Source organism: Coptis chinensis, chromosome 7, assembly GCF_015680905.1.
Source record: "Coptis chinensis isolate HL-2020 chromosome 7, ASM1568090v1, whole genome shotgun sequence".
NCBI classification, from domain to species: domain Eukaryota; kingdom Viridiplantae; phylum Streptophyta; class Magnoliopsida; order Ranunculales; family Ranunculaceae; genus Coptis; species Coptis chinensis.
Genome location: NC_141462.1, coordinates 75,214,614 through 75,237,061, shown reverse-complemented (window position 1 = coordinate 75,237,061; position 22,448 = coordinate 75,214,614). Strand labels below are relative to the sequence as shown.

General features: G+C 35.3%; 2 protein-coding genes and 1 long non-coding RNA gene across 4 annotated transcripts; all 3 read left to right on the top strand.

Annotated features, from left to right (window-relative positions):
- Window positions 1–789: 789 nt before the first annotated feature.
- Window positions 790–5,304, top strand: LOC147488882 (uncharacterized). 2 transcript variants are annotated; one of them, XR_015203150.1, is made up of 2 exons: window positions 790–1,256; window positions 4,877–5,304. It is a non-coding gene; the product is annotated as an uncharacterized LOC147488882 (long non-coding RNA). The 2 variants fall into 2 exon arrangements; XR_015203151.1 differs by having other exon boundaries at window positions 4,865–5,304.
- A 7,842-nt stretch (window positions 5,305–13,146) lies between these two features.
- Window positions 13,147–13,584, top strand: LOC147488881 (uncharacterized). The gene has a single exon (XM_086574513.1). It carries the CDS (start codon window positions 13,147–13,149, stop codon window positions 13,582–13,584), a length of 438 nt encoding a protein of 145 aa, XP_086430639.1.
- Window positions 13,585–18,807: 5,223 nt separating this feature from the next.
- On the top strand, window positions 18,808–19,584 carry LOC147488880 (uncharacterized). The gene has a single exon (XM_086574512.1). The coding sequence runs from the start codon at window positions 18,808–18,810 to the stop codon at window positions 19,582–19,584; it is 777 nt and encodes a 258-aa protein (XP_086430638.1).
- Window positions 19,585–22,448: the final 2,864 nt, after the last annotated feature.

Sequence of the window (22,448 nt, the reverse complement as noted above, 5' to 3'; positions counted from 1 at the left end):
AGAAAGAATTAGAGGACTACATATTTATCAAATTGCAATATCCATGTTCATATACAATTAGGAGACATATTTGTTAATTGAAAAATGTGGTAACCATGTATATGAGTTGCTTGAGGTATCCAATTTATGCTTAATCAACTAAGCATATCAGCATATGAGTTGCTTGATTTGTGATATTAATGTAGTGAACGCATTCTCTTGGCATCAATATAATGCATGATGAGCATCTGGAAGACAACAACAGTGACAAAGAAATTTCTGTCAAAAGTAGGGGTGCAAATGGATAGGTTCGGATGCGGATATGGCTGAATCCGAATCCGAATATAAATCCGACGGATATTAAAAAAATTATCCGAATCCGATTTCGGATATCCGAAACGGATATCGGATAATATCCGATCCAAAAATTAAAATTAATTAAAATTTTATTTGTTTTGAATAATTCATTTTACCACTATAAAAACTAGTATAAATATTATATTTGTCATTTATTATTAATATTTTGTTATTATAATTTTATATTATTAGTTTATGATTTTATATAATATTTTGTACAATAAAAAATGAATAAATTAATTATATATAGTAACTATTAATTTTTTAAATCGGAACGGATATTATCGGATGCGGATATATTAGTATCCAAATCCGTATCCGAAACCAGTTCGGACATAAAAAAAATATCCGAATCCGAAATTTTCGGATAATATCCAATTTTTCGAATACGAATTCGAATCGAATTCGAATATTTGGATATCCACTTGCACCCCTAATCAAAAGTCACTACTAGAAAAATGTAAATAGATAGTATTTATTCAACAACTTTTATAAAAAAGTGCTATCAATTGTTGTAATACGAAAACAAAGGATTGGGCATTTGGCCCTCGATTGCGTTTTTATAGACTACTGCTGTTGCCGGCAGGTCCATTATTTGAGTCCGCCTTCTTTGTTTCTATTTTACATCTTTTCCAAAAGAAACCTCTAAGCAAAACAGCCACCACACCACGTCTTATTCTCTCTAATCAAAACCCTCACTAAGCCCCGTCAAAATGTATTTGTTCCTCTCATCTCAAAACAGAGCAAATCTGATATCGGTACTCATCTTCTCCTTGAAAAACCTCATCTTCATTTGTTACATTTCCTTCTTTATTTTAACCAAAAAAAAATCTTTCCTTTACATTTTTTCAATGTTCTTCGAAGTTTTCATACGGTATTTGGCAACATCAAATCGGAAATCTTGAAGTTATATCTTTTTGGTATGGTTTTCTCACTATATGTGATTTTTTTGTTTTATCAATTAAATAGATTTGATAAGAGAAGTTGGTGTATATGAATAAGTGTGGTTAGTGCTTTTTTTCTTCTGTAAAAACCACACTTATTCAACTTATCGTATGTGGCTTGATGATCTACTGCTCGATTATATCGTCCACTTACAAGGCTTATGTGGGCTCTGCACAAATAAAAATGATATATACCAAGGCCTAAAATATCGATATCGATAAATATATCGGTATACCTAAAAACTGATATATATAGGATATATCGGATATATCTATTTTTTTAGTGACCAGTCCAAACTATTTAAAATATTGAAAATATAAGATATATCAGAAATATAATATCGAAAATATCATAAATATATTGGAAATATCGGATTTACATTAAAAAATAGTCAAAAAGTCAACTAATATATATCGTAAATATCAGATATATTGATTATATCGGTGATATAAAATTTTATATCGAAAATTTTGATATATATCGGAAAAAAAAGATTCTATATTCAGTAGATATATATTGGAAATATTGATATCGGTGTACTAAAATACCAATATATATCGGTGATATATCAGATATATCAGTGATATTTTGGTCCATGATATATACTACTACAGTACTACTGCTTCTTTGCTCTGTAACTATGATTCCTTTATCTACTATATATACACCAATACATGGTGTATATAAATAATGTGATTAGTGTTTTTTATAATTTTTTGGCTTGTATAGATATCGTTCATGTGGTTTTTAGATTTAAATTGTGTTTGTGGAATACTGCTTGTTGTTAATGTTTTCCTTGTATAGACATGTTGCTTGTTTTGTTTCTGGATAGAGATACAATATAAAAGGCTACTGTGAAGACTAGATAGAGATACAGTATACAAGGCAACAAGCTTTGCTGCTTTAAATTTTTTTAAAACGTCTAAAAGTGGACTTGTTCTTCACACCAACTGACTAAGTTAAAGTGAACAGAGGTTCAGTGACATGGTAATTAAGGTCTATTTAGACACCTAGTCGTCTGCTTGAAATTTTAGACAAATTGACACCCGTAAAAGCTTGACAGTTGGTGCACCACACTGTCCAAGAGGAAAGTTGTAGTGTAATAATGGATAAAGCTTGGGCCCATTGGCAGAGATTCTAAAAAAGAACTCCCTATATTGTTTTTTTCAGAAAATTTGACACATATTTACCACACTTTTAGTTATTTTTTTATTTTTATTTTTTTTGTTTTTTTTTTGTTTTAGACATACGGTAGAGTATAGAAGAGCAGTTGAAAAATTTGTGAAACTCGCTAAAACTAGAACAGGATAAACGAACCTGAGATGTCCTTGCAAAGTATGCCAAAACTTTTATTGTGGAGATGATGATAAGGTTATCGAACACTTAGTAATAAAAGGTATGGATTCGACGTATAAGATTTGGTTATGACACGGGGAACCACTAGATTCAGTGCAATCTGGTGTAGAAAGTACAGAGACAGTTGAATTATGTGAAGCTGCATTTGAGCATGAGGATGCTTTTGAACTAGAGATCACTGAAGAGAGAATTGGTGTTGATTTTGAAGAGTTTTCTAAAAATACAGAACTCCCTCTATATCCAGGTTGCACCAAATCCACAAAGTTGGTAGCAACAGTTGTCTTGTACAAACTTAAAGTTATGCATGGTGTTTCAGATACGTTTTTAATGGGCTTCTAAGGGTATTACAAGATATGTTACCGGCGGGGAACACCATTCTTGACTCTTCATACTCGGCAGACTCATTAATCAAAAAGTTTCAACTCAAAGAGAAAAAGATACATGCTTGTGTTAACGATTGTTATCTTTTTAGGAATGATAAAATTGATACGTGTCCAAAATGCAAATCTTCGCGATAGTTTGTGGATGATAAGACCAATGAGATTAAGAGAGGTATTCCCGCAAAGGTGTTAAGATATTTTCCTATAATACAAAGGTTTAAAAGCATGTTTCAATTGCCAAAGTTGGCTGAACAATTAAGGTGGCATCACAACAATAAGAGTACATATGGTAACATGCGACACCCAGTAGATTCCGAGGCATGAAAAAAAGTTAACAAGAAGTGGCCATTGTTCTTAGCAGAGCCGCGCAACTTTAGACTTGGTCTTGCTGCTGATGGAGTTAATCCATTTAGTAATCTTAGTTCAACACATAGTTGCTAGCCAGTCATGTTGTGTACGTACAATCTCCCGCCATGGTTGTACATGAGAAAGGAACATTTGATGCTAGTATTATTGATTCTTGGAAAAAAAGAAACCTAGAAATGAAGTCGATGTATATCTTCAACCACTTATCGATGATTTAATGTTGTTGTGGATTATGGGAGTGGAGGTTTATGATACATTTACTAACACCATCTTCAGCCTAAAGGCGGTATTAATATGGACTGTAAATGATTTTTCAGCCCTTGGGAACTGAGTCGGTTGCACAACAAAGGGTAAAACTGCATGCCCTATTTGTGGTGTTAATACAAATTTAATGTGGTTGTCCTTTAGCAGTAAAACAATTTATATGGATCATGGGTGCTTTCTCCCGCCAAATCACTCATTTCGGAAGAAAAGAAGATGGTTCAATGGAGAGCATGAGTATTGGGAGAAACCTAAAGTTATGTCTGGTTCAGAAATTAAGGCCGTGCTGGACAAAATAGAAAATGATTTTGGAAAAAGAAAAAAAAAAAGATTTAGGCGAAAAAAAGAAGAAGTGGGAAGAACCTGTTCTAATATAGAAGAAAAAATTAATATTTTTTGACTTGCCTTATTGAGAGATATGTTTTACACTTTCTATATATATATATATATATATATTAGGTTGACTACTCTCTATGCACTGGTGTACCCCAAAACTACCAATTTTCTTCTGGAAGTTTGGTACAAAACTTCTTCCCTCTGCCATGTTAAATACCATGTTATCTTATTATTTCTATAACTTTCACTTTACTGTCTTTTTCTTTTACATTCATGCTGTGTCATTGAAAAATCTTTCAGTAAAGTCTATTACTGACTCAAGTAAAAGATGATAAAGTCCCACTCTTTTTGGCCTCAGCCTGGGGTTGTAGACATGACTAACTACAAAATCTTCCCAAAGTAAAATCCACGTCCTGGAAATAATTCTCAATGTAATATGGAACCTAGCTTCTAGCAATGGGAAAATTGTCAAAACGGTTTTTGTTTTTTTTCTTTGAATCACTTTATCTTACTCTCTGCTTAAACTATCACATTGTCATGGAGTTAAAGACCAACTAAACATCTGCTTGGGGTTTCCCACATATTTCGATGATATCACTAGAATATATATTCCTTTTTGTTGATGCAAGGTTTTTAATTTATCTCTTATGTGAAAATTACGTATGTTACATGCATTATTACTTTTCATTTTACAAAGATCAATAGCTTTAGTTACGCATTAGTTTATAGAGTTTTGTACCATGAGTTGACAATTTTGATTTTTTCTAGCAATCTTGGTTATGGCTTTCTGTTGTAATCCAACAAGTCGTTTACATAATAGAAGTATTAGCTATATGTTTATGTGCATGAAAATGTCAGGAGCCCAATACCAATATTGTTGATAGTTGTTGAGGCAGGTCTTGTTGCGAAACTTCTATTAGTCATTCAGAGCATTTGCAATCCTGTCTTGAAGCAACGGTCTGCTGAGAGATTAAATTAAAGTTGTGTAGTTTAAACCATGTATATTGGTTTCAATGCCTCATTGGCTCTGATAAAACTTTCAGTGCCAACCAATTTGATTGAGCCAATTGACTGTCGCGAGACAGAGCTAAGGTACCTAGATTGTTCTCCTGTGTACTCTAGAATATATATGATACGAGGTCTCAATGAAATTCGATGATTAAGACTAAGAGTTTTTCTGTTATTTTCATTTGTATTAACTTCTTTTAATCAGTTTGGTGTATATAGGAGAACTGTTGAGATAGTCATTGGACCAAATTCAATCCATAAGAGTTTTGTTATTCTTTATAAATGGGAATAGAGACTTTATTTTATTTTCGTTGAATTGAAGAGCATATGATATGTAGCCTTTTTCAGACCTGATTGAAGGAATGATTGAAAGAATGAGAATAGATACAAGGAAATCTATACAGGAGCATTTTCAAGAGCTTTATCTGTATTGCTACCATGTAGTTGGAATTGTTGGCCTGATGAGTATCCCAGTGATGGGGATTGTACATGAATCTCCAACTTCAATCAGTCCACAAAATCTATGTCGCAGCGTTGTGTTTAGGTATTAGTACTCAACTTACAAGCATCTTCAGAGATGTCATAGAAGAGTAAGCATTAATACCTATATATATATATACTTCATTTAAGTTCTTACGACTTAAATTTGGCATGTTCAAGATTGCTAGCCATTCAACATATTGGTAACATTATATACAATAAGTCTCTTTTCATTGTTGTTAAATGGTGGTCTCAAGAATTTTTACACCAGTTACCATAGGCTAAATCAAATTTTGGTCCTAGAAGTATGTAGTAATGCTTATAATATTACAAGATGACAAGCAACTATTTCATTGTAGCAATACTTATATTAATCCTACCATTTTACCCATGATACATGCTCTTTTTTGTGTTTATGAGATATGGTATATGGATAATGTAGATAGATGATGGTCGTTGAACAAAATAGAAGCGTATCAAAATCTAATTATCCTTCAATAAGTAAAGGATGAGTAGAGTATTGTTCCACTTTTAAGTGTATGTTATGTGAATGACAGGACTGGAAGGGGGGTTGAGAGATTAAAAACTATGATTATAGAGATTTTAGATTCTAATGCTAAATTAAACTAAACTAACTAAACTATTGAGAATTTATAAGAGAGAGAATTCAAGAGATTAGAATCTACTAATACTTTTAATCTATGACCTTTTGTTTCATGGTTGTTCTTATAAGCATACTACAATTAGGCAATCGAGCGAGTGTCGATGCCTTCTTGGACGAAACATTGTTAACAATTAACTCTACTTAAGGTTGTTCCTATGTTTATGCTATTAATATCTTTTTTCCTTTTATGTAAGCTCGGGCAACCATTCAATGTATTACCAAGAGCAACATCAAGGAGTACTCCTAATAGGGCGGCCATTCAATGAATCACCACTTAAGGCAAATACAAAATATATTTCTCCTAGGCAGTCACTCCCTGAGCTATCCTTTCTAAGGCAATACAAAGAATACTTCCCTGACTCTAAAGAATTATACTACTAAAAGAAAAGTAAAGAACACTAGCATGATGTTAATATTACAAAACATAAACTTTATTTTATACTTTCATCCTCTGGTGTGGGCAATAGAACTAATAACTAAAAACATAAAAAACTAACCTAATTGAAAAACACCATGAACCAGAAGAATCATTAAATCTTAAGCACCGACTTCATCTCCTCCTTTAAAGGAGAAGATTAGTCTTCCATAAAGAAGGAAGAACACGAAGAACGAGAAGAAGAAGAGTTGAAGAACATAAGAGTAAAAAGACTAATTTATTAAGACTCGACTAGTTAAAACCGAATTTTTTATTATTAATCTCTCTCTGCCTCAACTTCTGAAAACCAAAGTATGAGTGAATTGGCCAATTATATGAGGCACTTAGGTCCTCTATTTATAGGGGTTACAATGAGTTCTAGAAGCATTCCAAACTACCATTTGTTTCCTAATACAAATCAACTTCTTTTAGAGTCCAATTTCGTCTCCAAAACTGAGAAGAAAGTGGCTACAGTGTCGTTTCATGCGTCTGGACACACGATCCTTGCGTCTCTGACGTGATCATTGCATCTAGATGCACGATCCTTGCGACCCAGACGCGGAAGTCTATTTTCCCTCTTTTGCTCTATCATTCTATCCTCTTTTGCGGGCTTTGGTCCAAGCAACGAATCATTTGGCCTTGGGCTTCCAAATAGGCTTTAAAATAGGTCAAAGTCGCATCTTTAATAGCTTCAATTCTTTGGCCTTCTCCATGATTGTCCACGGGATTTCCATGTGATCTTTAATGCTCTGAATTGCTCTGTTTTATCCTTTTTTATCTAATATTCTACAAAACTCTATTTTTCACCTGTAGAATCATAAAACATAATTTACAAACACTATTTGTCCACTAAGATGACTAAACAAGAGGCATAATCGAGGGTTAAATTACACTTTTTGAGCACTTATCAACCTATTAACATTGTTTTACTTCTCTTAATAGTACTTTAAGATGGGAGATTATATCTTCCACAAAATGAACTTGCGCGGTTTGGGTTGTGTGACGAAGATGTTTTTTCGAGGAAGGTTTTGGATGGGTGAAGAGAGCTCATGAAAGTTCAGATTGATAGAGCAAAATTTTATTTCAACCAAGCGCGCAGAGAAGTTTTGTTGGTTTGAACCAAATATTAAAGGCGGAACTGCATTTTAGAGCTTCATGTGTAATCTATTTTTGTTCCCTCTTAATTAATTTTTTAAGCTCCAATGGGTAATGCTTCTTGATGTTGCAAACAACTATGGTTTCTTCTGTTAATGTAAAAATTGAATTTCTGAAGTTTGTTTATGTGTGTCCTTTGTTGACTTTTTGTCTTCACTTGGTTATGTCACATATCCAATTTTAGTTCTAGGTTTCAATTATTCCTGGAGTTCTCATTCAATGATTTTGATTGTGAGATGTTAAAGGGAACTTTGTTTTTTCGGAAATTTTCTGGTCAGGTGGGGTATTGTTAAGACGTGCAACGCATGTGCATGATGCTAGTGTGATATAAAAGATGTTGTAATAACGATTTTGATTTTTCTTTTCTTTTTGGTGTACCATTTTGATCTTTTATAAGTAAATGTGGATTACGGCTTAGATACACATTATATAGTCGGGCATGCCTCTGATAAGTGAAGTGTTGTGTTTTTTATTCTCATGAGAGTTGGTGTGCCTCTAATACGCCTGTTGTGATCATGGGCGGGCACCTATCATTTGTGGAGAGTCTATAGCTGGGGCGCCTATTGTTCGGAATGCTGAAATGAATTGAAATTTCGTATTCTATCAAAATTTTAGCTACACTGAAAAAACAAAGTTAGGGTTTTGTACCTTTTTGTATACGGTTGTCAATGGGTTTCGATAACCCAATAACCGACTTGAACCAAACCAGTAAAAAGTGGTTTGAGTTTTTTGTATTTCAGTTTTGGTTTTATTGGGTTCAATTTTGAGTTCGGATAAAATATTGGTTTGGTTTTGGGTTTGCCCTCCACTGAACCAATATGAACCTGAACCGATAATATGGCATTTTAGTAATATTTATGATTAATTTTGTATAGGTTTTATCAATTGTGTGGGTGAAATTCATCGATTTAATTTATTTTATAGTTTTCAGTTTGATTTCAGTTTGTAATATATGTTATCAATTTTGACAAAAAAAAAATATGTTATTAGTTTGGTTCGGTTTCAGATGAAATATAATATTATCGGTTCAGCTCGGTTTTAGTTACCCAATTATCTTATCGGTTCGGGTTCGGATTTTCCAGAATCTGACCCAAACCGATCCATTGATAGCCTTACTTTTGTACGAGAGATTTGATACACCACAAGAAAAGAGAATTTAGGGGTTCTATTGAACCAAGGTGAATGTGTAACATTATTTGATTCTCTTTTAGTTGGAGTTTATCTTTGGTTATGGATTAGGCGCAAACCAAACCACGTAAATCTTCGTCTCTCTTCTTGTGTTGTTTGCTTTGCTATTTTGGTGAGTAATTTACATTGTTTACTACTTGTTTTAGGAGTTATTTAGTTGTTTTTCATACACTATTATTGTGGGTTTGCCGCTTCTACTGCGTTTAATGTTGGTTGACGCTTTTGTTGTATTGGATTAGTGTGTTCCATAGTTTTAGAGCACAACAAATTGGTATCAGAACCAAACGTTCTACCTTGGCATAGTTGGTAGTTGATTGTTGTGGAAGTTTGGTTGAAATCACATTTTTGGGTTTCATTAGTAGTTTGTGCATTGACAGTGTTTGAAGAAATTCCAAAGTGGACAAAGATGGAAGGATATGTCAAAAAATTTCTTCAACAGAGATGGAAGGATAGAGGGAATTTTGAAATGGTTGCAGATAAAGATTTCTTCTACTTCAAATTCTCTTGTGAAGAAGCTCGTCAAGTGGTCCTGGAAGAAGGTCCAATCTTTGTTGGTGGTCGTTACTTTATAATCAGTCCATGAACTCGAGGAGTCGAAAAACAGCGAACAATGGTAACAACGATTTCTGTGTGGGTCAAATTCACAATGTACCAAAGGAATTATGGACTGATGATGGCTTGGGATTTTTAACCAGCAAAGTGGGTATCCCCTATAGCCAAGATGAAGCTACGAGGCAAAGGAAGAGAATTGACTATGCTCAAGTCTGTGTTGAGGTCAATATATCACCCAAACTCCTAGACTCATTCACTATTGAACTAGAACCAGGAGATAGATGAAAGAATAATATCCTTTGAGTACCCCTGGATCCCAAAAAGATGTGAGAAAAACTAATTATTTGGCCATGTTACTGACAACTGTTTGAGAGAAGCAAATGTAACAAGGAGGATTTTCACGGGTAGTAGACTTAGGAGAGTGGGCAGAAACTATAATGTACAAACTACTGGATTGGATGCAAGCATTAACAGCACATAGGTAGAAAATTGTCAAATGGATTGAAGCAACTCTAACGTAAATATTAGTTATGAGAATGTGGACAGAAATACAATAATATATATTGGTAATGGAAGAGGAGAGGATGAAAGTAGAAGAATATGGAGAGTTAGATATCGCCCTAGTCCTTCTGAGGGAGTAGGAACAAGTTGTGCCATAAATGACAGAGGTGAAGAGATTCGAGAGCATGGTTCTGGGCCAACCGCCCAAGGAGTGCCCTCGCTACTTCATACGACTCCTGTAAACCAAGAAGTTGAGGAGGATTCATCACATACAGAGAACGCTAACCTCCAAATGACAGAATTAGCAAATCCAGTGAATGAAACAATGCAAATTAGAGTACATGAGACTCAAGAGGAGGAACGTGATTTGGTAATACAACCAAATCCTTTTCAGCTACTAACAAGGGAAGATTTGGAAAGAGAATCCTTACATGAAACTGAATATTTTGAGGACCACTTGTATGAAAATGAAGATGAGGAATTGACACCAACTACTCCTCTAGCTATCGTAATGCCAGAGCCCAGAGTAACTAGATCACAAGCACAACATAATATAGCTCAGATTGAGGAAGTTCAAAGTTCACAGTAGAACAGAGGAGGAGGGGAAGACCTAAAGGGAAGAAGAATAAAAAATAGTTATCGATGAGTAGCCTAATTAGTGTGTGGAATGTCAGAGAAATTAATGATCACCATAAAGCTCAGGAAGTCAATAAGGTGAGACTCGAAAAGCATGTGTGTGTGATGGGTCTACTTAAAACTAAAGTTCGAAGAGAACATTTTGATACAGTTAGGGAAATCTGTTGCCCATAGTGGAGTTGTTTGAATAACTATGATTCTGATCGTAGTGGTAGAGTGTGGCTATGTTGGAATCCGAATGAAGTAGCAGTACAAGCAATAAATTCATGTGATCAGTACATCCATTCTAGAATTACCATCTTGGCTAAAAACACAAGTTGTTTCCTAACAGTAGTGTATGCCAGAAATGATAAGCAGTCCAGATACGATTATGGCAGAATTTTCTAACATTTCAGATCTCTGATCCATGGTGCATAATGGGGGATTTCAACAATGTAACTTATGCAGGAGAGAGATGTGGGGGTGCACCTGTACATCCGAGGGACATAAGGGAATTGATTGCTTGTAAACAATTAATTAGCTTGACTGATTTGAAATTCTCAGGGGTTTTTTACACATGGTCTAATAACTCAATAGGGAGAAGCAGAATCATGTCTAAGATCGACAGATGCTTAGTCAACTCAGCATGGCTTAGTACATTCAGAGCTTCAGAGGCAGAATTTCTTCCACATGGTATTTCAAATCATTGCCCTGTATAGGTAAAGTGGTATGACTACAGCAGGAAAGCAAGCTCTTTTAAGTTTTTCAACTCATGGGTTTATCATCCAGAGTTCAATACTTTGCTCCTCAATGTATGGAATCGGCCTATAAGTACAAATCCCATGTATGTCCTTATTCAAAAGCTCAAACTTCTCAAGCTTTAGTTAAGACCTTAGGAAAAGCAGTTGTTTTCTGGCCTTCATGCAAAGGTAGAAGAAACAAAATAACTCTTATTTAGTCTTCAAAAACAGATTTAGGATGATCCTTTGAACAATTCTCTGGTAAGAAGGGAAAAAGTTACAATGGAGGAATATGCTCTTTTGGCCAAAGCAGAACATGGTGAATTGGCTAAAAAAAACTTCATATGATTGGTTCACAAAGGGAGATAAAGGCATGACTTATTTCTTTAACTGTCTTACGGAGAGAAAGAACAAAAGTGACATCAAAACACTTGTAACTCATGAGAAGGTACAATTGAACACTCAAGACCAGGTGACTAGTGAGATTTTGAATTACTATCAAGAACTCTTGGGTACTAACTCTCAAATACAGGTCCAAGAAAATTTCTTTTTCAACCTCCATGTCAGAGCAACTATTCCCCCCAACTTAGCAATTAGCCTAGATGCTGATGTGAGCCTTGAAGAAATCATGAAAGCCCTGTTTTCCATGGACGACTCAAAGGCACCAGGGCCGGATGGATTTAATGTTTTTTTTTCTACAAGTACTGTTGGGGTACTGTTGGAAATGATTTCACCAATGCAGTTCTCAACTTCTTCACTTCTTTCCACATGCTAAGAGGAGTCAATGCTACTTTATTATGCCTTATTCCTAAAGTAAAAAATCCTACTAAGGTGTAGGAGTTCCGGCCTATAGCATGTTGTAACATTATCTATAGGTGTATTACAAAAATGCTCACTAGCAGGCTCAAAGGAGTGATTGAAGATTTGATTTCACCCAACCAAACTGCCTTTATCCCGGGATGAAGCATTCAAGTCAATATTCTTTTGTCTCATGAACTTTTTAGAGGTTCCACCAGAAATAGGATCTCTCCTAGATGCTCTCTCAAGGTTGACCTCAAGAAAGCATATTATATGGTCAACTGGGAAACAATTAAATCTATGATGCTACAGTTTAATTTCCCTCCTAAACTCATTCAATGGATATCGGTATGTATGACTACTCCACATTTCTCTGTCATAATCAATGGAGCTGTTGAAGGGTTCTTCAAAAGGAAAAAAGGGCTTCGGCAAGGAGATCCCATCTCCCCATATTTATTCGTGTTGGTCATGGAGGTCCTTGGGTGCATGTTACAGGAAGGCATCAGCTCTAACAGTATCAAGATGCATCCTCATTGCAAGAAAATCAAGCAATCGCATTTGTGCTTTGCGGATGATCTTCTAATCTTCTCTAAAGCTGATCATACATCTTTAACTACTATAAAGAATGTATTGAATTTATTCTCCACAGCTTCAGGGCTACAAGTAAATAACTCTAAGACTACCATCTTAATTGGGGGTATATCAGAGAGCGATGCTAACATCTTAGCTACCAGTGTATAGGTGAACCTTATTCATCCACCAGTTACGTATCTTGGAGTTCCCCTTATTGCAGCAAGATTGGGGATTAAAGATTGCCTACCACTCATTGAGAGAGTCACTTCAAGAATTACTGATTGGAAAGCTAGATTTCTATCACATGCTGGGAGAATTCAACTTGTTCAATCTGTTCTCCAATCTTTCCATGTATATTGGGCATGATCATTTATACTTCCCAAAAGTATTCTTGATACTATCTCTAGTATTTGTGCCCGATTCATTTGGAATGGAACTGAATTGAAAGGGAAAATGCATCAAGCTAGCTGGGATAAGATGTGTCTCTCCAAGGAAGCAAGTGGCCTGAACCTTAAAAATTTGCATAGATGGAACAAAGCAATATATTGTGGACTTGTGTTCAGCATTGCAGCTAAAAAGCGAAGCATTTGGGTGCAATGGGTATATCAGCAACACCTCGAAGGTAAACATTTCTTGTCCATGGCATGTCCTAGAGATTGCTCTTGGGTATGGAGGCACATTCTCGCTATCAGACCTATTGCAGCTCAATTCTTAAGGAGTAGAATAGCTAATGGCTCCAACACTTTTATCTGGCATGATTTATGGTGCTCGGCAGTACCTTTGAGCCAAAATCAACATGCCAAAGATGTTTGGACAGGTATACTCACATCAGATGCCAAAGTGAGTGATTTGATCACCAATGGCAGTTGGAATGCCCACATTGAGCTTCTTCAAGATTCAGGATTGAAACAATAGATTCGTAGTGTTCATATACACTCGAATCTACTTGAGGACACAATTATATGGACTCTATCTCATACAAGGCAGTACACTTCCAATTCTCCTTATGCAACCCTTACTAGAGTATCTCCTGCAGTCCGATGGGCATCTTTGGTATAGGGGACATGGGTACACCCGAGAAATGCCTTCTGCACTTGGCAACTGTTCTTGGGGAGTTTACAAACTCAGGACAGGTTAGTATATAGAAAGGTCATACACCACTCAGAATGTTGTTTTTGCCACCACTCAAAAGAAAATTCCAAACACTTGTTTTTTAAGTGCCCCTTCTCTAGGGAAGTGATGGATGGGATCAAGATGCTCCTGAGTTTCTACACTACCACTACGAATGCCAATAGAGAATGGTCAAGCATTTTTAGAATGTGTGAGTGAAAGAAAGACATTACTGACATCTATTGAGCTTTCATCTGTGCCACGGTGCATGAGATTTGGGCAGAAAGGAACAGGAGAGTATTCCAAACTATTCAACATCTTCAAGCCAAGGATTTGGTTGATGTAATTGTTAGGGAGACCAGAACATATTTGCAGGCGAAAATCAAGGATATTGTAAACACAAGGGAGACTCAACAACTTCGCCTACAAGTTAAACTGAAGGAGAGCATGGTAATCCCTTGTTATTGGATTAAACCTGATGAGGGCATTGCAAAATTGGATGCAGATGGCGTGGTGAACAACAGAGGTGCTGGTTCTGGGGGAATAATTCGTGACAGTAATGGTGACACGATAGTGGTATACATAGGGAGTAGCATGCATAACTCCGTCCTATTCTAAGAACTAACTGCCATTCACCAAGGCTTGTCGACTTGTCTTCGTATTGGTATCTTGAAAGTCTTAGTGGCGTCAGATTCCCTGAGAGCGATTCATGGTGGATATAGTAGTTTCAATCCAGATAATGTGCATGAATTTTGAGTTTATTGAGTTTAGGCATGTGTTTAGAGAAACTAATAGGGCACCAGGTCTTTTGGCATCATTAGCTGACCCGAGAGAGCATCTTTTAACTGACAATTGTATTACTTTCTATCCCCTATTGACTGCCCAATTACAAAACATTGTAAGGGAGGATAAGGCCCAATTACAAAACATTATAAGGGAGGATAAGGAAGGGAAGATGTATCTGAGAAATCATTTTAATGCAGGTTAAGGGTCAAGCCAAAACCCTAGCTTACTGTTAAAAAAAAGAGTTTCAGGGTAAAAATCACTCGAATAAAATTCAGCAAGACATATCAAAGATTTCTTATCAAATGCAGTAAACGAGTTACTTGGATTCAAGTATGCTACACAAAGAAACAGTTACGTATTCACTTTATCAAACCGACGTACTATTTAACTTAAGACGTTGTTTGTCTATACATTTGTAGAATAAACCCATACGATAATAATGAAGATTTAATTTGTCATCTCTTCAGCGTTATGTTGAGATCGCCCTCTTGCTACAAACATGTCTTCCATGTTAGGGATGGTGACGATATTCTTAGTACAAAAAGAAGATATCTCGATTATAAGAATATCTCATTCATCATCTCTCATCGTTTGCAATCATTGCTTGGACACTTTAACAAGTGTCATTGCATTGATAATGTCTTGATCACTTTTTTGCAATGTTTTTGACAAATCATTAGTAATTCAAAGAATCTATTCATCAAATGTAATAAGAAAATAAAATCAAAAGATTGTAATGATTCTAGCAAAGCAGATGCTTCCCCTTTTTGTTATGAATTTAGACCATCTTCTACCACACACTCAAGAACTTCAGTAATTGAAGAAAACAGACAAGAGTAGCATAATGAGACCCCCAACGTGTGTCTCTAGACCGTTTCAAACTAATCTCCTGATTGAGACCCTTTACATTAGAAAGTTCCGTTCACCATTTTCTACTACTTCAAGAAATTTTGTATTGTGGCTATCGATAAGAATCTCTTGATGTTTGCACGAGGCTGCACAAGTATTCACAACACTAGAAACCAAGTTGAAGAACTGAGCAACATGGGTAATGTTTTTGGCAACAACAACCAATGCCAAATGAAGTTGATGGGTGAAAAAGTCATATAACTTACATATTATTTGTGTTATTGTTTGTTTTATGTTTCTTTTACAAATCTTACTTAGCCTATTAAATATTGATTAGCTATTATAGTGGCTAGCAAGGTATCAATCATACTCTAAATAATTAATTGATGGTAATAGAATATCCTAATCTAAATTACTTTAAGGAATGCAAGTAAAAGATATATGGCTAAGTAATGAATATATTGTTGATTTAGTTTTAGATTTAAACTATGCATCAACTAAATTAAAGTAAATATATAATTATGAATCAAGAGAGAGAATATCTTGGGAGAGATAAATCCACCAAAATCATAGAATTAGTCTAATAAATCAATCTATCATGCTTAGTAAGATCACCAATAGAGACTCACCATACCAACAACATTATGCTCATAACCATGATGATAATATATGGCTTTCAGCATGCTTTTTATCTTTCCATCAAATACTGCTTCAATCTCCAATGATATCTTCTATCTAACCAAATTGTGCTTTAAATGGTATTCAATATACAACTCTAGGTGTCATAGAAAATCCACATGCGTCATTAATCATACAACTAATTGAGGTGTCATAAAGAATCCAATCATCACACTAGAACACTAAAAACTAGAAGAAAAGAATCTAAGGTTTGTGGTATTTGGTTCTACACAATCATAAATTATCCTTTTTTTCACAGGAAAGTTATGAATGTATTAATATAATATAAAGTTACATGAAAGATATGAAGACCTTCAGTTACAGGATAAGGTTCCCACCATTATACCAAAATAAACATGGAGTTCATCTGTATGAACTCTAGACGAATCTAAAGTATAATTGTTATGGATTTTCTAGGTTGGCTACAAAAGAAGGCAATGTTGATCCATGTCTTGCTGCCGAATTTGCACTGAAATTATCTTCCTTCCATGTGAGTGATGTTGTAGTAAGATAGCTTAGCAGCAGCCCGGGTCCATCTTGTTTTAAGTTGCCAAGGAGTGTGGCCATGGGGAAAACACATGAGCTACAGACTGTGAGTCTATTTCAATCCAAACTCTTCTCAATTTCTGCTAAGTATTCACATGGTGAAGTTTTTATCATGCCTCGAACGTTCCAAAAAAGACATTAGTCATTTCTTGTGAAAAGAAGGATTTCTTGCCCTCGTAGATGGAGGTGAGTAGTCTTGCAACATCCATTCAGGCTTGTATTTTTTCTTTGTGTTGGTCTGCCAAGGTTTCTCACAATTTTCTTCCCCATCGTCATCGACCAGATCACCCCAATTGACAGTTCTAAGAAGAAATTTAGATTCCTTTAAGATATTGAATTTGTTGCCATCAGCGGACGAAGAAGAGGAAGACTTGGCCAAATTCGTTGTTGAAGAGGAATAAGAGTCAAGAGCTCTACTATTCATGGGCTGAACCCCCACATCCTCGCCTTTTGGATCCCTAAAGTTGGACACAATTGAGTTTGTGGTATTTCGCAAAGTTGGAGAAATAATGTTCAGCTGGGTTTGCATTCAAGGAAGTTTCTGGGGGACACTCATTGCCAGCAATGGCTACTTATAAAAGATAGAGTAATCCAACCTGTGGTCTTCTTTCTCCATAGCTACTTCAGTGGTTGTAGTGTGAATCACTACTACTGTGTCTTGAACTTGTGCTGCTGCTGTGACTTGGACTACTGAAGTTGCTCGATCATGTGAGGCAACAGTAGTGTACACCTGCTCAATAGTTGCATCTAATATAGGCCCAGATTCAAGGGTTGTTGCAACCTAAGGACTTGAAGTACTTTCTACATGATTGCAGCCTGTTATCGGAGTAACTTCAGTCACTGCATTCCCATTCGCATCCTCTGGCGAAGTCGAAATAGGCATGCCTTGTGAATCCTTGGTTCCACTTCCCCCCACTTCTTTGCGACTATTCTTCCTGTTTTTGCTTATCTTTTTCTTGGTTATGGCAGCTTCAATGTTATTATGTGTTTCATTCCTCTTTTCCTTATCAGGTCTTGGGTCCGTCTCTATTCGCATCTCTTTTTGAAGTGATTTACATTCACTTATCAAGTGTCCAATACATTTGAAATGACTGCAAAATTTGGGTAGTCTAGATAACTCAATCTCCTGCAAGAAATCCACCCCATTAGGAACTTCCATAAGAATCTGGTTTGGGATGGATTTTGATAAATCGAGATCCACCAAAACACTGGCATAGAACCCAAAATCCCTCTTTGTTGTCGGTTTGTCTATGCCTATAAGATAGCCTACGTATCTCCCTATCGACATTGGTATCTCATAATCCAAGTATTGTCATTTTAGCTTGGGAAACTTGACCCAAACCATAGCGTGCAAAATACGTTGGATATCTAGATCAAAGCCTGGATCCCATTTCGACGGTCTAAGAATTTGATTCTCAAATTTCCATGGACCACCACTCCAAATTTTAACAAAATCCTCTCCACAGGTGAGTCTAATCATAAAGTACTCTTTCCCAAGCTGAACAATTTTCCAACTACCTCTTGGGCGCCATGTCTCAGCGGCAATAGCTCGAACAACTTCAAGTTTTATCTTTTGAAAATCCAACACTAAGCTGAATTTGTAAAAATTTAGACCTCTTTCCAAAGCTTTTTGCGGTATTCTTATTGAAGGTATGTTGCCTTTCAGACCAGGCAGTGGCAATTCTGAAATGTCTAATTCCATGGTAACATTTGCCTTAACCTTATCCGCAAAGGTCATCCTCCTTTCTTCCGATACAGTACGACTTGTAAATTGAGCAAGAAGGTTACATGTCGAAGCTCTCTCCTCACTCGAAAAGACATTCCCAGCGTTAGAGGGGTTTTCAAACTCATAAAGATCTATCCTTGTTTGCAACCCTTTTCGAACTCTCACTGTCAGCAATGAAGAATTTTACCAAAAAAGGAAAGAAACATAAAGCAGGGATTGGATAAGAAAGTTTTACCTTGTAATTGTACCTAAATATAGTAAGATACAAAGCACCAAATCACAGGAGGGACTTAAGTTATTTCACTACCAGTCACCCTATAGATGGTCCCCATTGAAGAAAACTCTAAGCGAGACAAAAGTCATGTGGACCTCCTAACCTCTGATAGGAGCGTTAGATCAATGGATGAATAAAAAGAAACTCAATGGGAGATTAACACTAAGACATGAAATGCTCTGGGACTGTGAAGCCACTGCAGAACGTACTATGGGCATGGCTATTTTCTTTTCACAAGGTGCAACCACTTATCAATTTTCAAGGTATAATTTCTGCTCCTAAACTACTTAGCCCCATCAGAAGAGAGCTATGGAATTTTGCTGCTACTCAGCTCATGTCTCAGTTATGGAAGATGAGAAATCGAATATACTTTGAGGACAAGAGATGGAATAGTGCATTCATCAAAAATGAAGTTACTAAAAGAGTTAAATCCTTGGGTAAGTTAGCCACTGGGTACATGTACAACACTGTCGAAGACTTGGCTATTTTACACTCTCTCAACATAAAGGGAAGAGCCCGACCAAACTACATTCAGGAAGTCATGTGGTTTCCACCCGAGCCTAGAATAATTAAAACTAATACCAATGGCTCCTGCATTGGTAATCCAGGGATAAATGGTGCTGGCATCATCTTCAGAGATCACTTGAACCAAGTTATGGGAGTTACAGCCTATGAACTCAGGATCACCACAAATTTTGATGTGGAATGCTTTGCCATTGTAATGGCAGCGGAATTAGTGGTATCAAAGGAATGGTTGCATCTATGGATCGAAAGTGACTCAAAAGTTGCTATCATGGCTCTTAGTAGGGACAAAACTCCTTGGATACTCAAAGCAAGATGGCTTCGAGCAACCCAAAATCTACTTTCTTGGAGATTGTCTCACACATACCAAGAAGCTAATTTTAGTACGGACTTAGCAATGAAGATGGGAGCAACTATGAATTAAGGAGAGATCGAGGCTATGGAGTTCTACTAGACCAAGATATATCACATGATTAGAAAGTTCGAGCATGCCTTACTACCATTTTAACTAGATCTAGTTTCATTATCAAGTTGTACACTTAAAACATAAGAAAAATGTTTCATCTCCCCTCCCAAGAGAAGGGAGATTAGCTCCTCATTCTATGCTATGAACACAATATGAAAAAAGATAATTTTTATTGATGGTAATGGTGAAAAAGGTCTGAACTTTCTTCTCTCTTAATTCTAGATCTAAGATGCAAAAACTAAATTTCCTAAATAATCTAAAACTTGAGTTTTTGTGTCTTATATATTGGCTTACATGTTCGTCTAGATAGATATATGAATCATATGTTTATTCGGTGTCAAACTCTTTGGAATATTCTTTCTAGAAGAAATCCTGGAAAAGTTGGATTCGTTTGCACAAAAGTCAGGTGTGGCCCACTTTGCCTTACTGGCTATTTCTCACGCTGCAGCTTCTGACAACTATCAGTTTCCTAATTCTTGTGAAACTCTGAATTCTTTTCCATGTTGATCTCCTCTTCCTATTAATTTGAAATTAAGGCTATGAGATCATATTTAAGACTATTTTAACTCAACTATTATCCTTTTTTAGAGTCCCATTAGGCTTGGTACTTTTGGAGACAAATATGACATTTTTGCCCTAGGCCTTTAGCCATATATAATTCCAAATTACTCATTTTTTACTTGTTTGACTTCTTTTCCCTCCATATATATTTCACATTTAGATTCTTTGACCTACAAAAATTCAAATTGTATCATATTAGAATATTTAATTATAAAATTGTAATACCCCATAAATTTACAATAGGTTGGCCACTCCTAATATAAATTTAAGGAGCATTAATTACTAAATATCAAATTTAGCATAAAAGAACTCAAATATAAGATAACTATTGCAAAACATTTAATCTCATAATTGATGATAAAAGAGTTTAGCATATAGTCTTCTCAAAAAAAATATATATACAAGTCATGGAACCTAAAAAAGAAGCCTGATAAGAGCCCAAAACTGTAGTTTAAATCCCTTAATAGTATTATATTTAGGCCAATTATATTTATAATAAATAAGAATTAGTAATGTTTACGTATTTTTGTGTATTTCAGATCTTAGAATCAATTATGTGAAGAAATACGTCACTTTTGCAAAAGAAATGAGTCAAATTGCTTTCTAGAGAAATTATATGATTAAATTCTAAGTTTCAGGGAGAAAAAACCTTTTTAAAGCATAGTCAAAGCTGAAAAGTAAAAGTCAACGCGGGTAGAAAAATAGCATAAAAGTCAATAGAACTTCCACAGGCTATATCTTTGGACTCAAACCTCAGAATTGGGTATATTATATGTCAAAACGACCGACTCGGAAAGAGCTTTCTAATGGTATAAGCCTTGACCCAATCAGAGTAGTAAAAGTGGACAAAAATGGTGTTATAGTAAATTCCCACAAAGAAACTCACCTTTTTGGACTTAAGTAATTAGGTTTTGGGATTAATTTAGTGGCCCAAAACATAGCTCCAAAACCCATACACGAAATTGTAAACCTAACCCTCTCTTATATAAAGAGGATGAATGCAAAACTCTATTTTTTCTCTCTCCCAATAGTTAGAATAATTTAGCTCTCTCTCTCCCCTTTCTTTAGTTTAGTATAGTTTAAGTAATTAGGGTTTATAATTGTAGCCTCCATAAAACCTCCATTAAAATACCTTCAAGTTATTATTATTATTCAATTCAATTGCTTCTCTTTCTATTATGTCCTCTTCTCATTCTTTTATTCATGATATTCCCATGAGTCAAAGCTAAACCTCCATTAGAGAGGGTTTGAATGAAGCTTTGATGAGGACTTGATTTGTTAGTATAGAATTGTTGGTTAGAACTTCAAGTTTAGGTTTTTCTTGACTTAGAAATAATTAAAGTTTAATCTAAACTTGAAAATAATGAGTTTTGCAATGAGAATGGAAAACAAACTTTCCCTCATGCTAATTAGTTATGACTAAAGATACTATAATTGATTAAGGCTCATAAAAGGTCTAATCTTTATGTTTGAACCTTGTGTTTGAATGTAAATATTAAGGTTTCGCAACAAACTCTATGTTAGCATGTTAAGTATTAATTAAAGTGAATTTCAATCTCTCTCTCTATTCTTCTCCATATTTTATTCAAGTCATATTCAATTGCTTTAATTAAATTAGTATAAGTTAAATTAATATATTTAGTTCATAGTATAAATTCACATCCATAAATATTGTTCTCACCACTATTTCCTTGTGTTTGATTAGTTGAATTCGTTTAAGTCTAGGAGTGGAACGATTCCGTACTTTATATATTACATGAATATATATGTGAAAGTAGGAAATAAATAATTGATAATGTAAGAATAAGTTAGAGAAATCTAGCATTGTTGTTTTTACGTTTATCAAAGCCCTTTCCAAAAAGACAAAAGAAGAACATATGACTCCCTGATACGTACATCTAATCAAAGGTCAGGAGTCCTTTGAGCAGAGTAAGTTCCCAACTCTCATATGTGTATCGACCTTAACGAGGCTAAGTCCAAAAATCTGCAACAACTCTAAGAGGTTAAACCTCAATATAAGCAAGCTTACCCAAAAGATGAGGACCTACTTAGCATAAGAACCATCTTTTGGATATTAGTTAATACTTCATTTAACTTGTACTAGCAAATGATTCAAAATTTATTTTCAACACTACACATGATATGAGTACGACTTGTAATACTTAATATCAAGGGAAAATGGTTATCATTAACCGTGGGTAACAAATCCAAACATAAAAAACTAAAAACAAATATCTTAACAACTATGTCAAGCATATGTC

Excerpts from the sequence above, each read along its gene's own strand:
- LOC147488880 (XM_086574512.1), top strand. The coding sequence starts at position 18,808 with ATGAAATGCTCTGGGACTGTGAAGCCACTGCAGAACGTACTATGGGCA.
- LOC147488881 (XM_086574513.1), top strand. The coding sequence starts at position 13,147 with ATGTGTCTCTCCAAGGAAGCAAGTGGCCTGAACCTTAAAAATTTGCAT.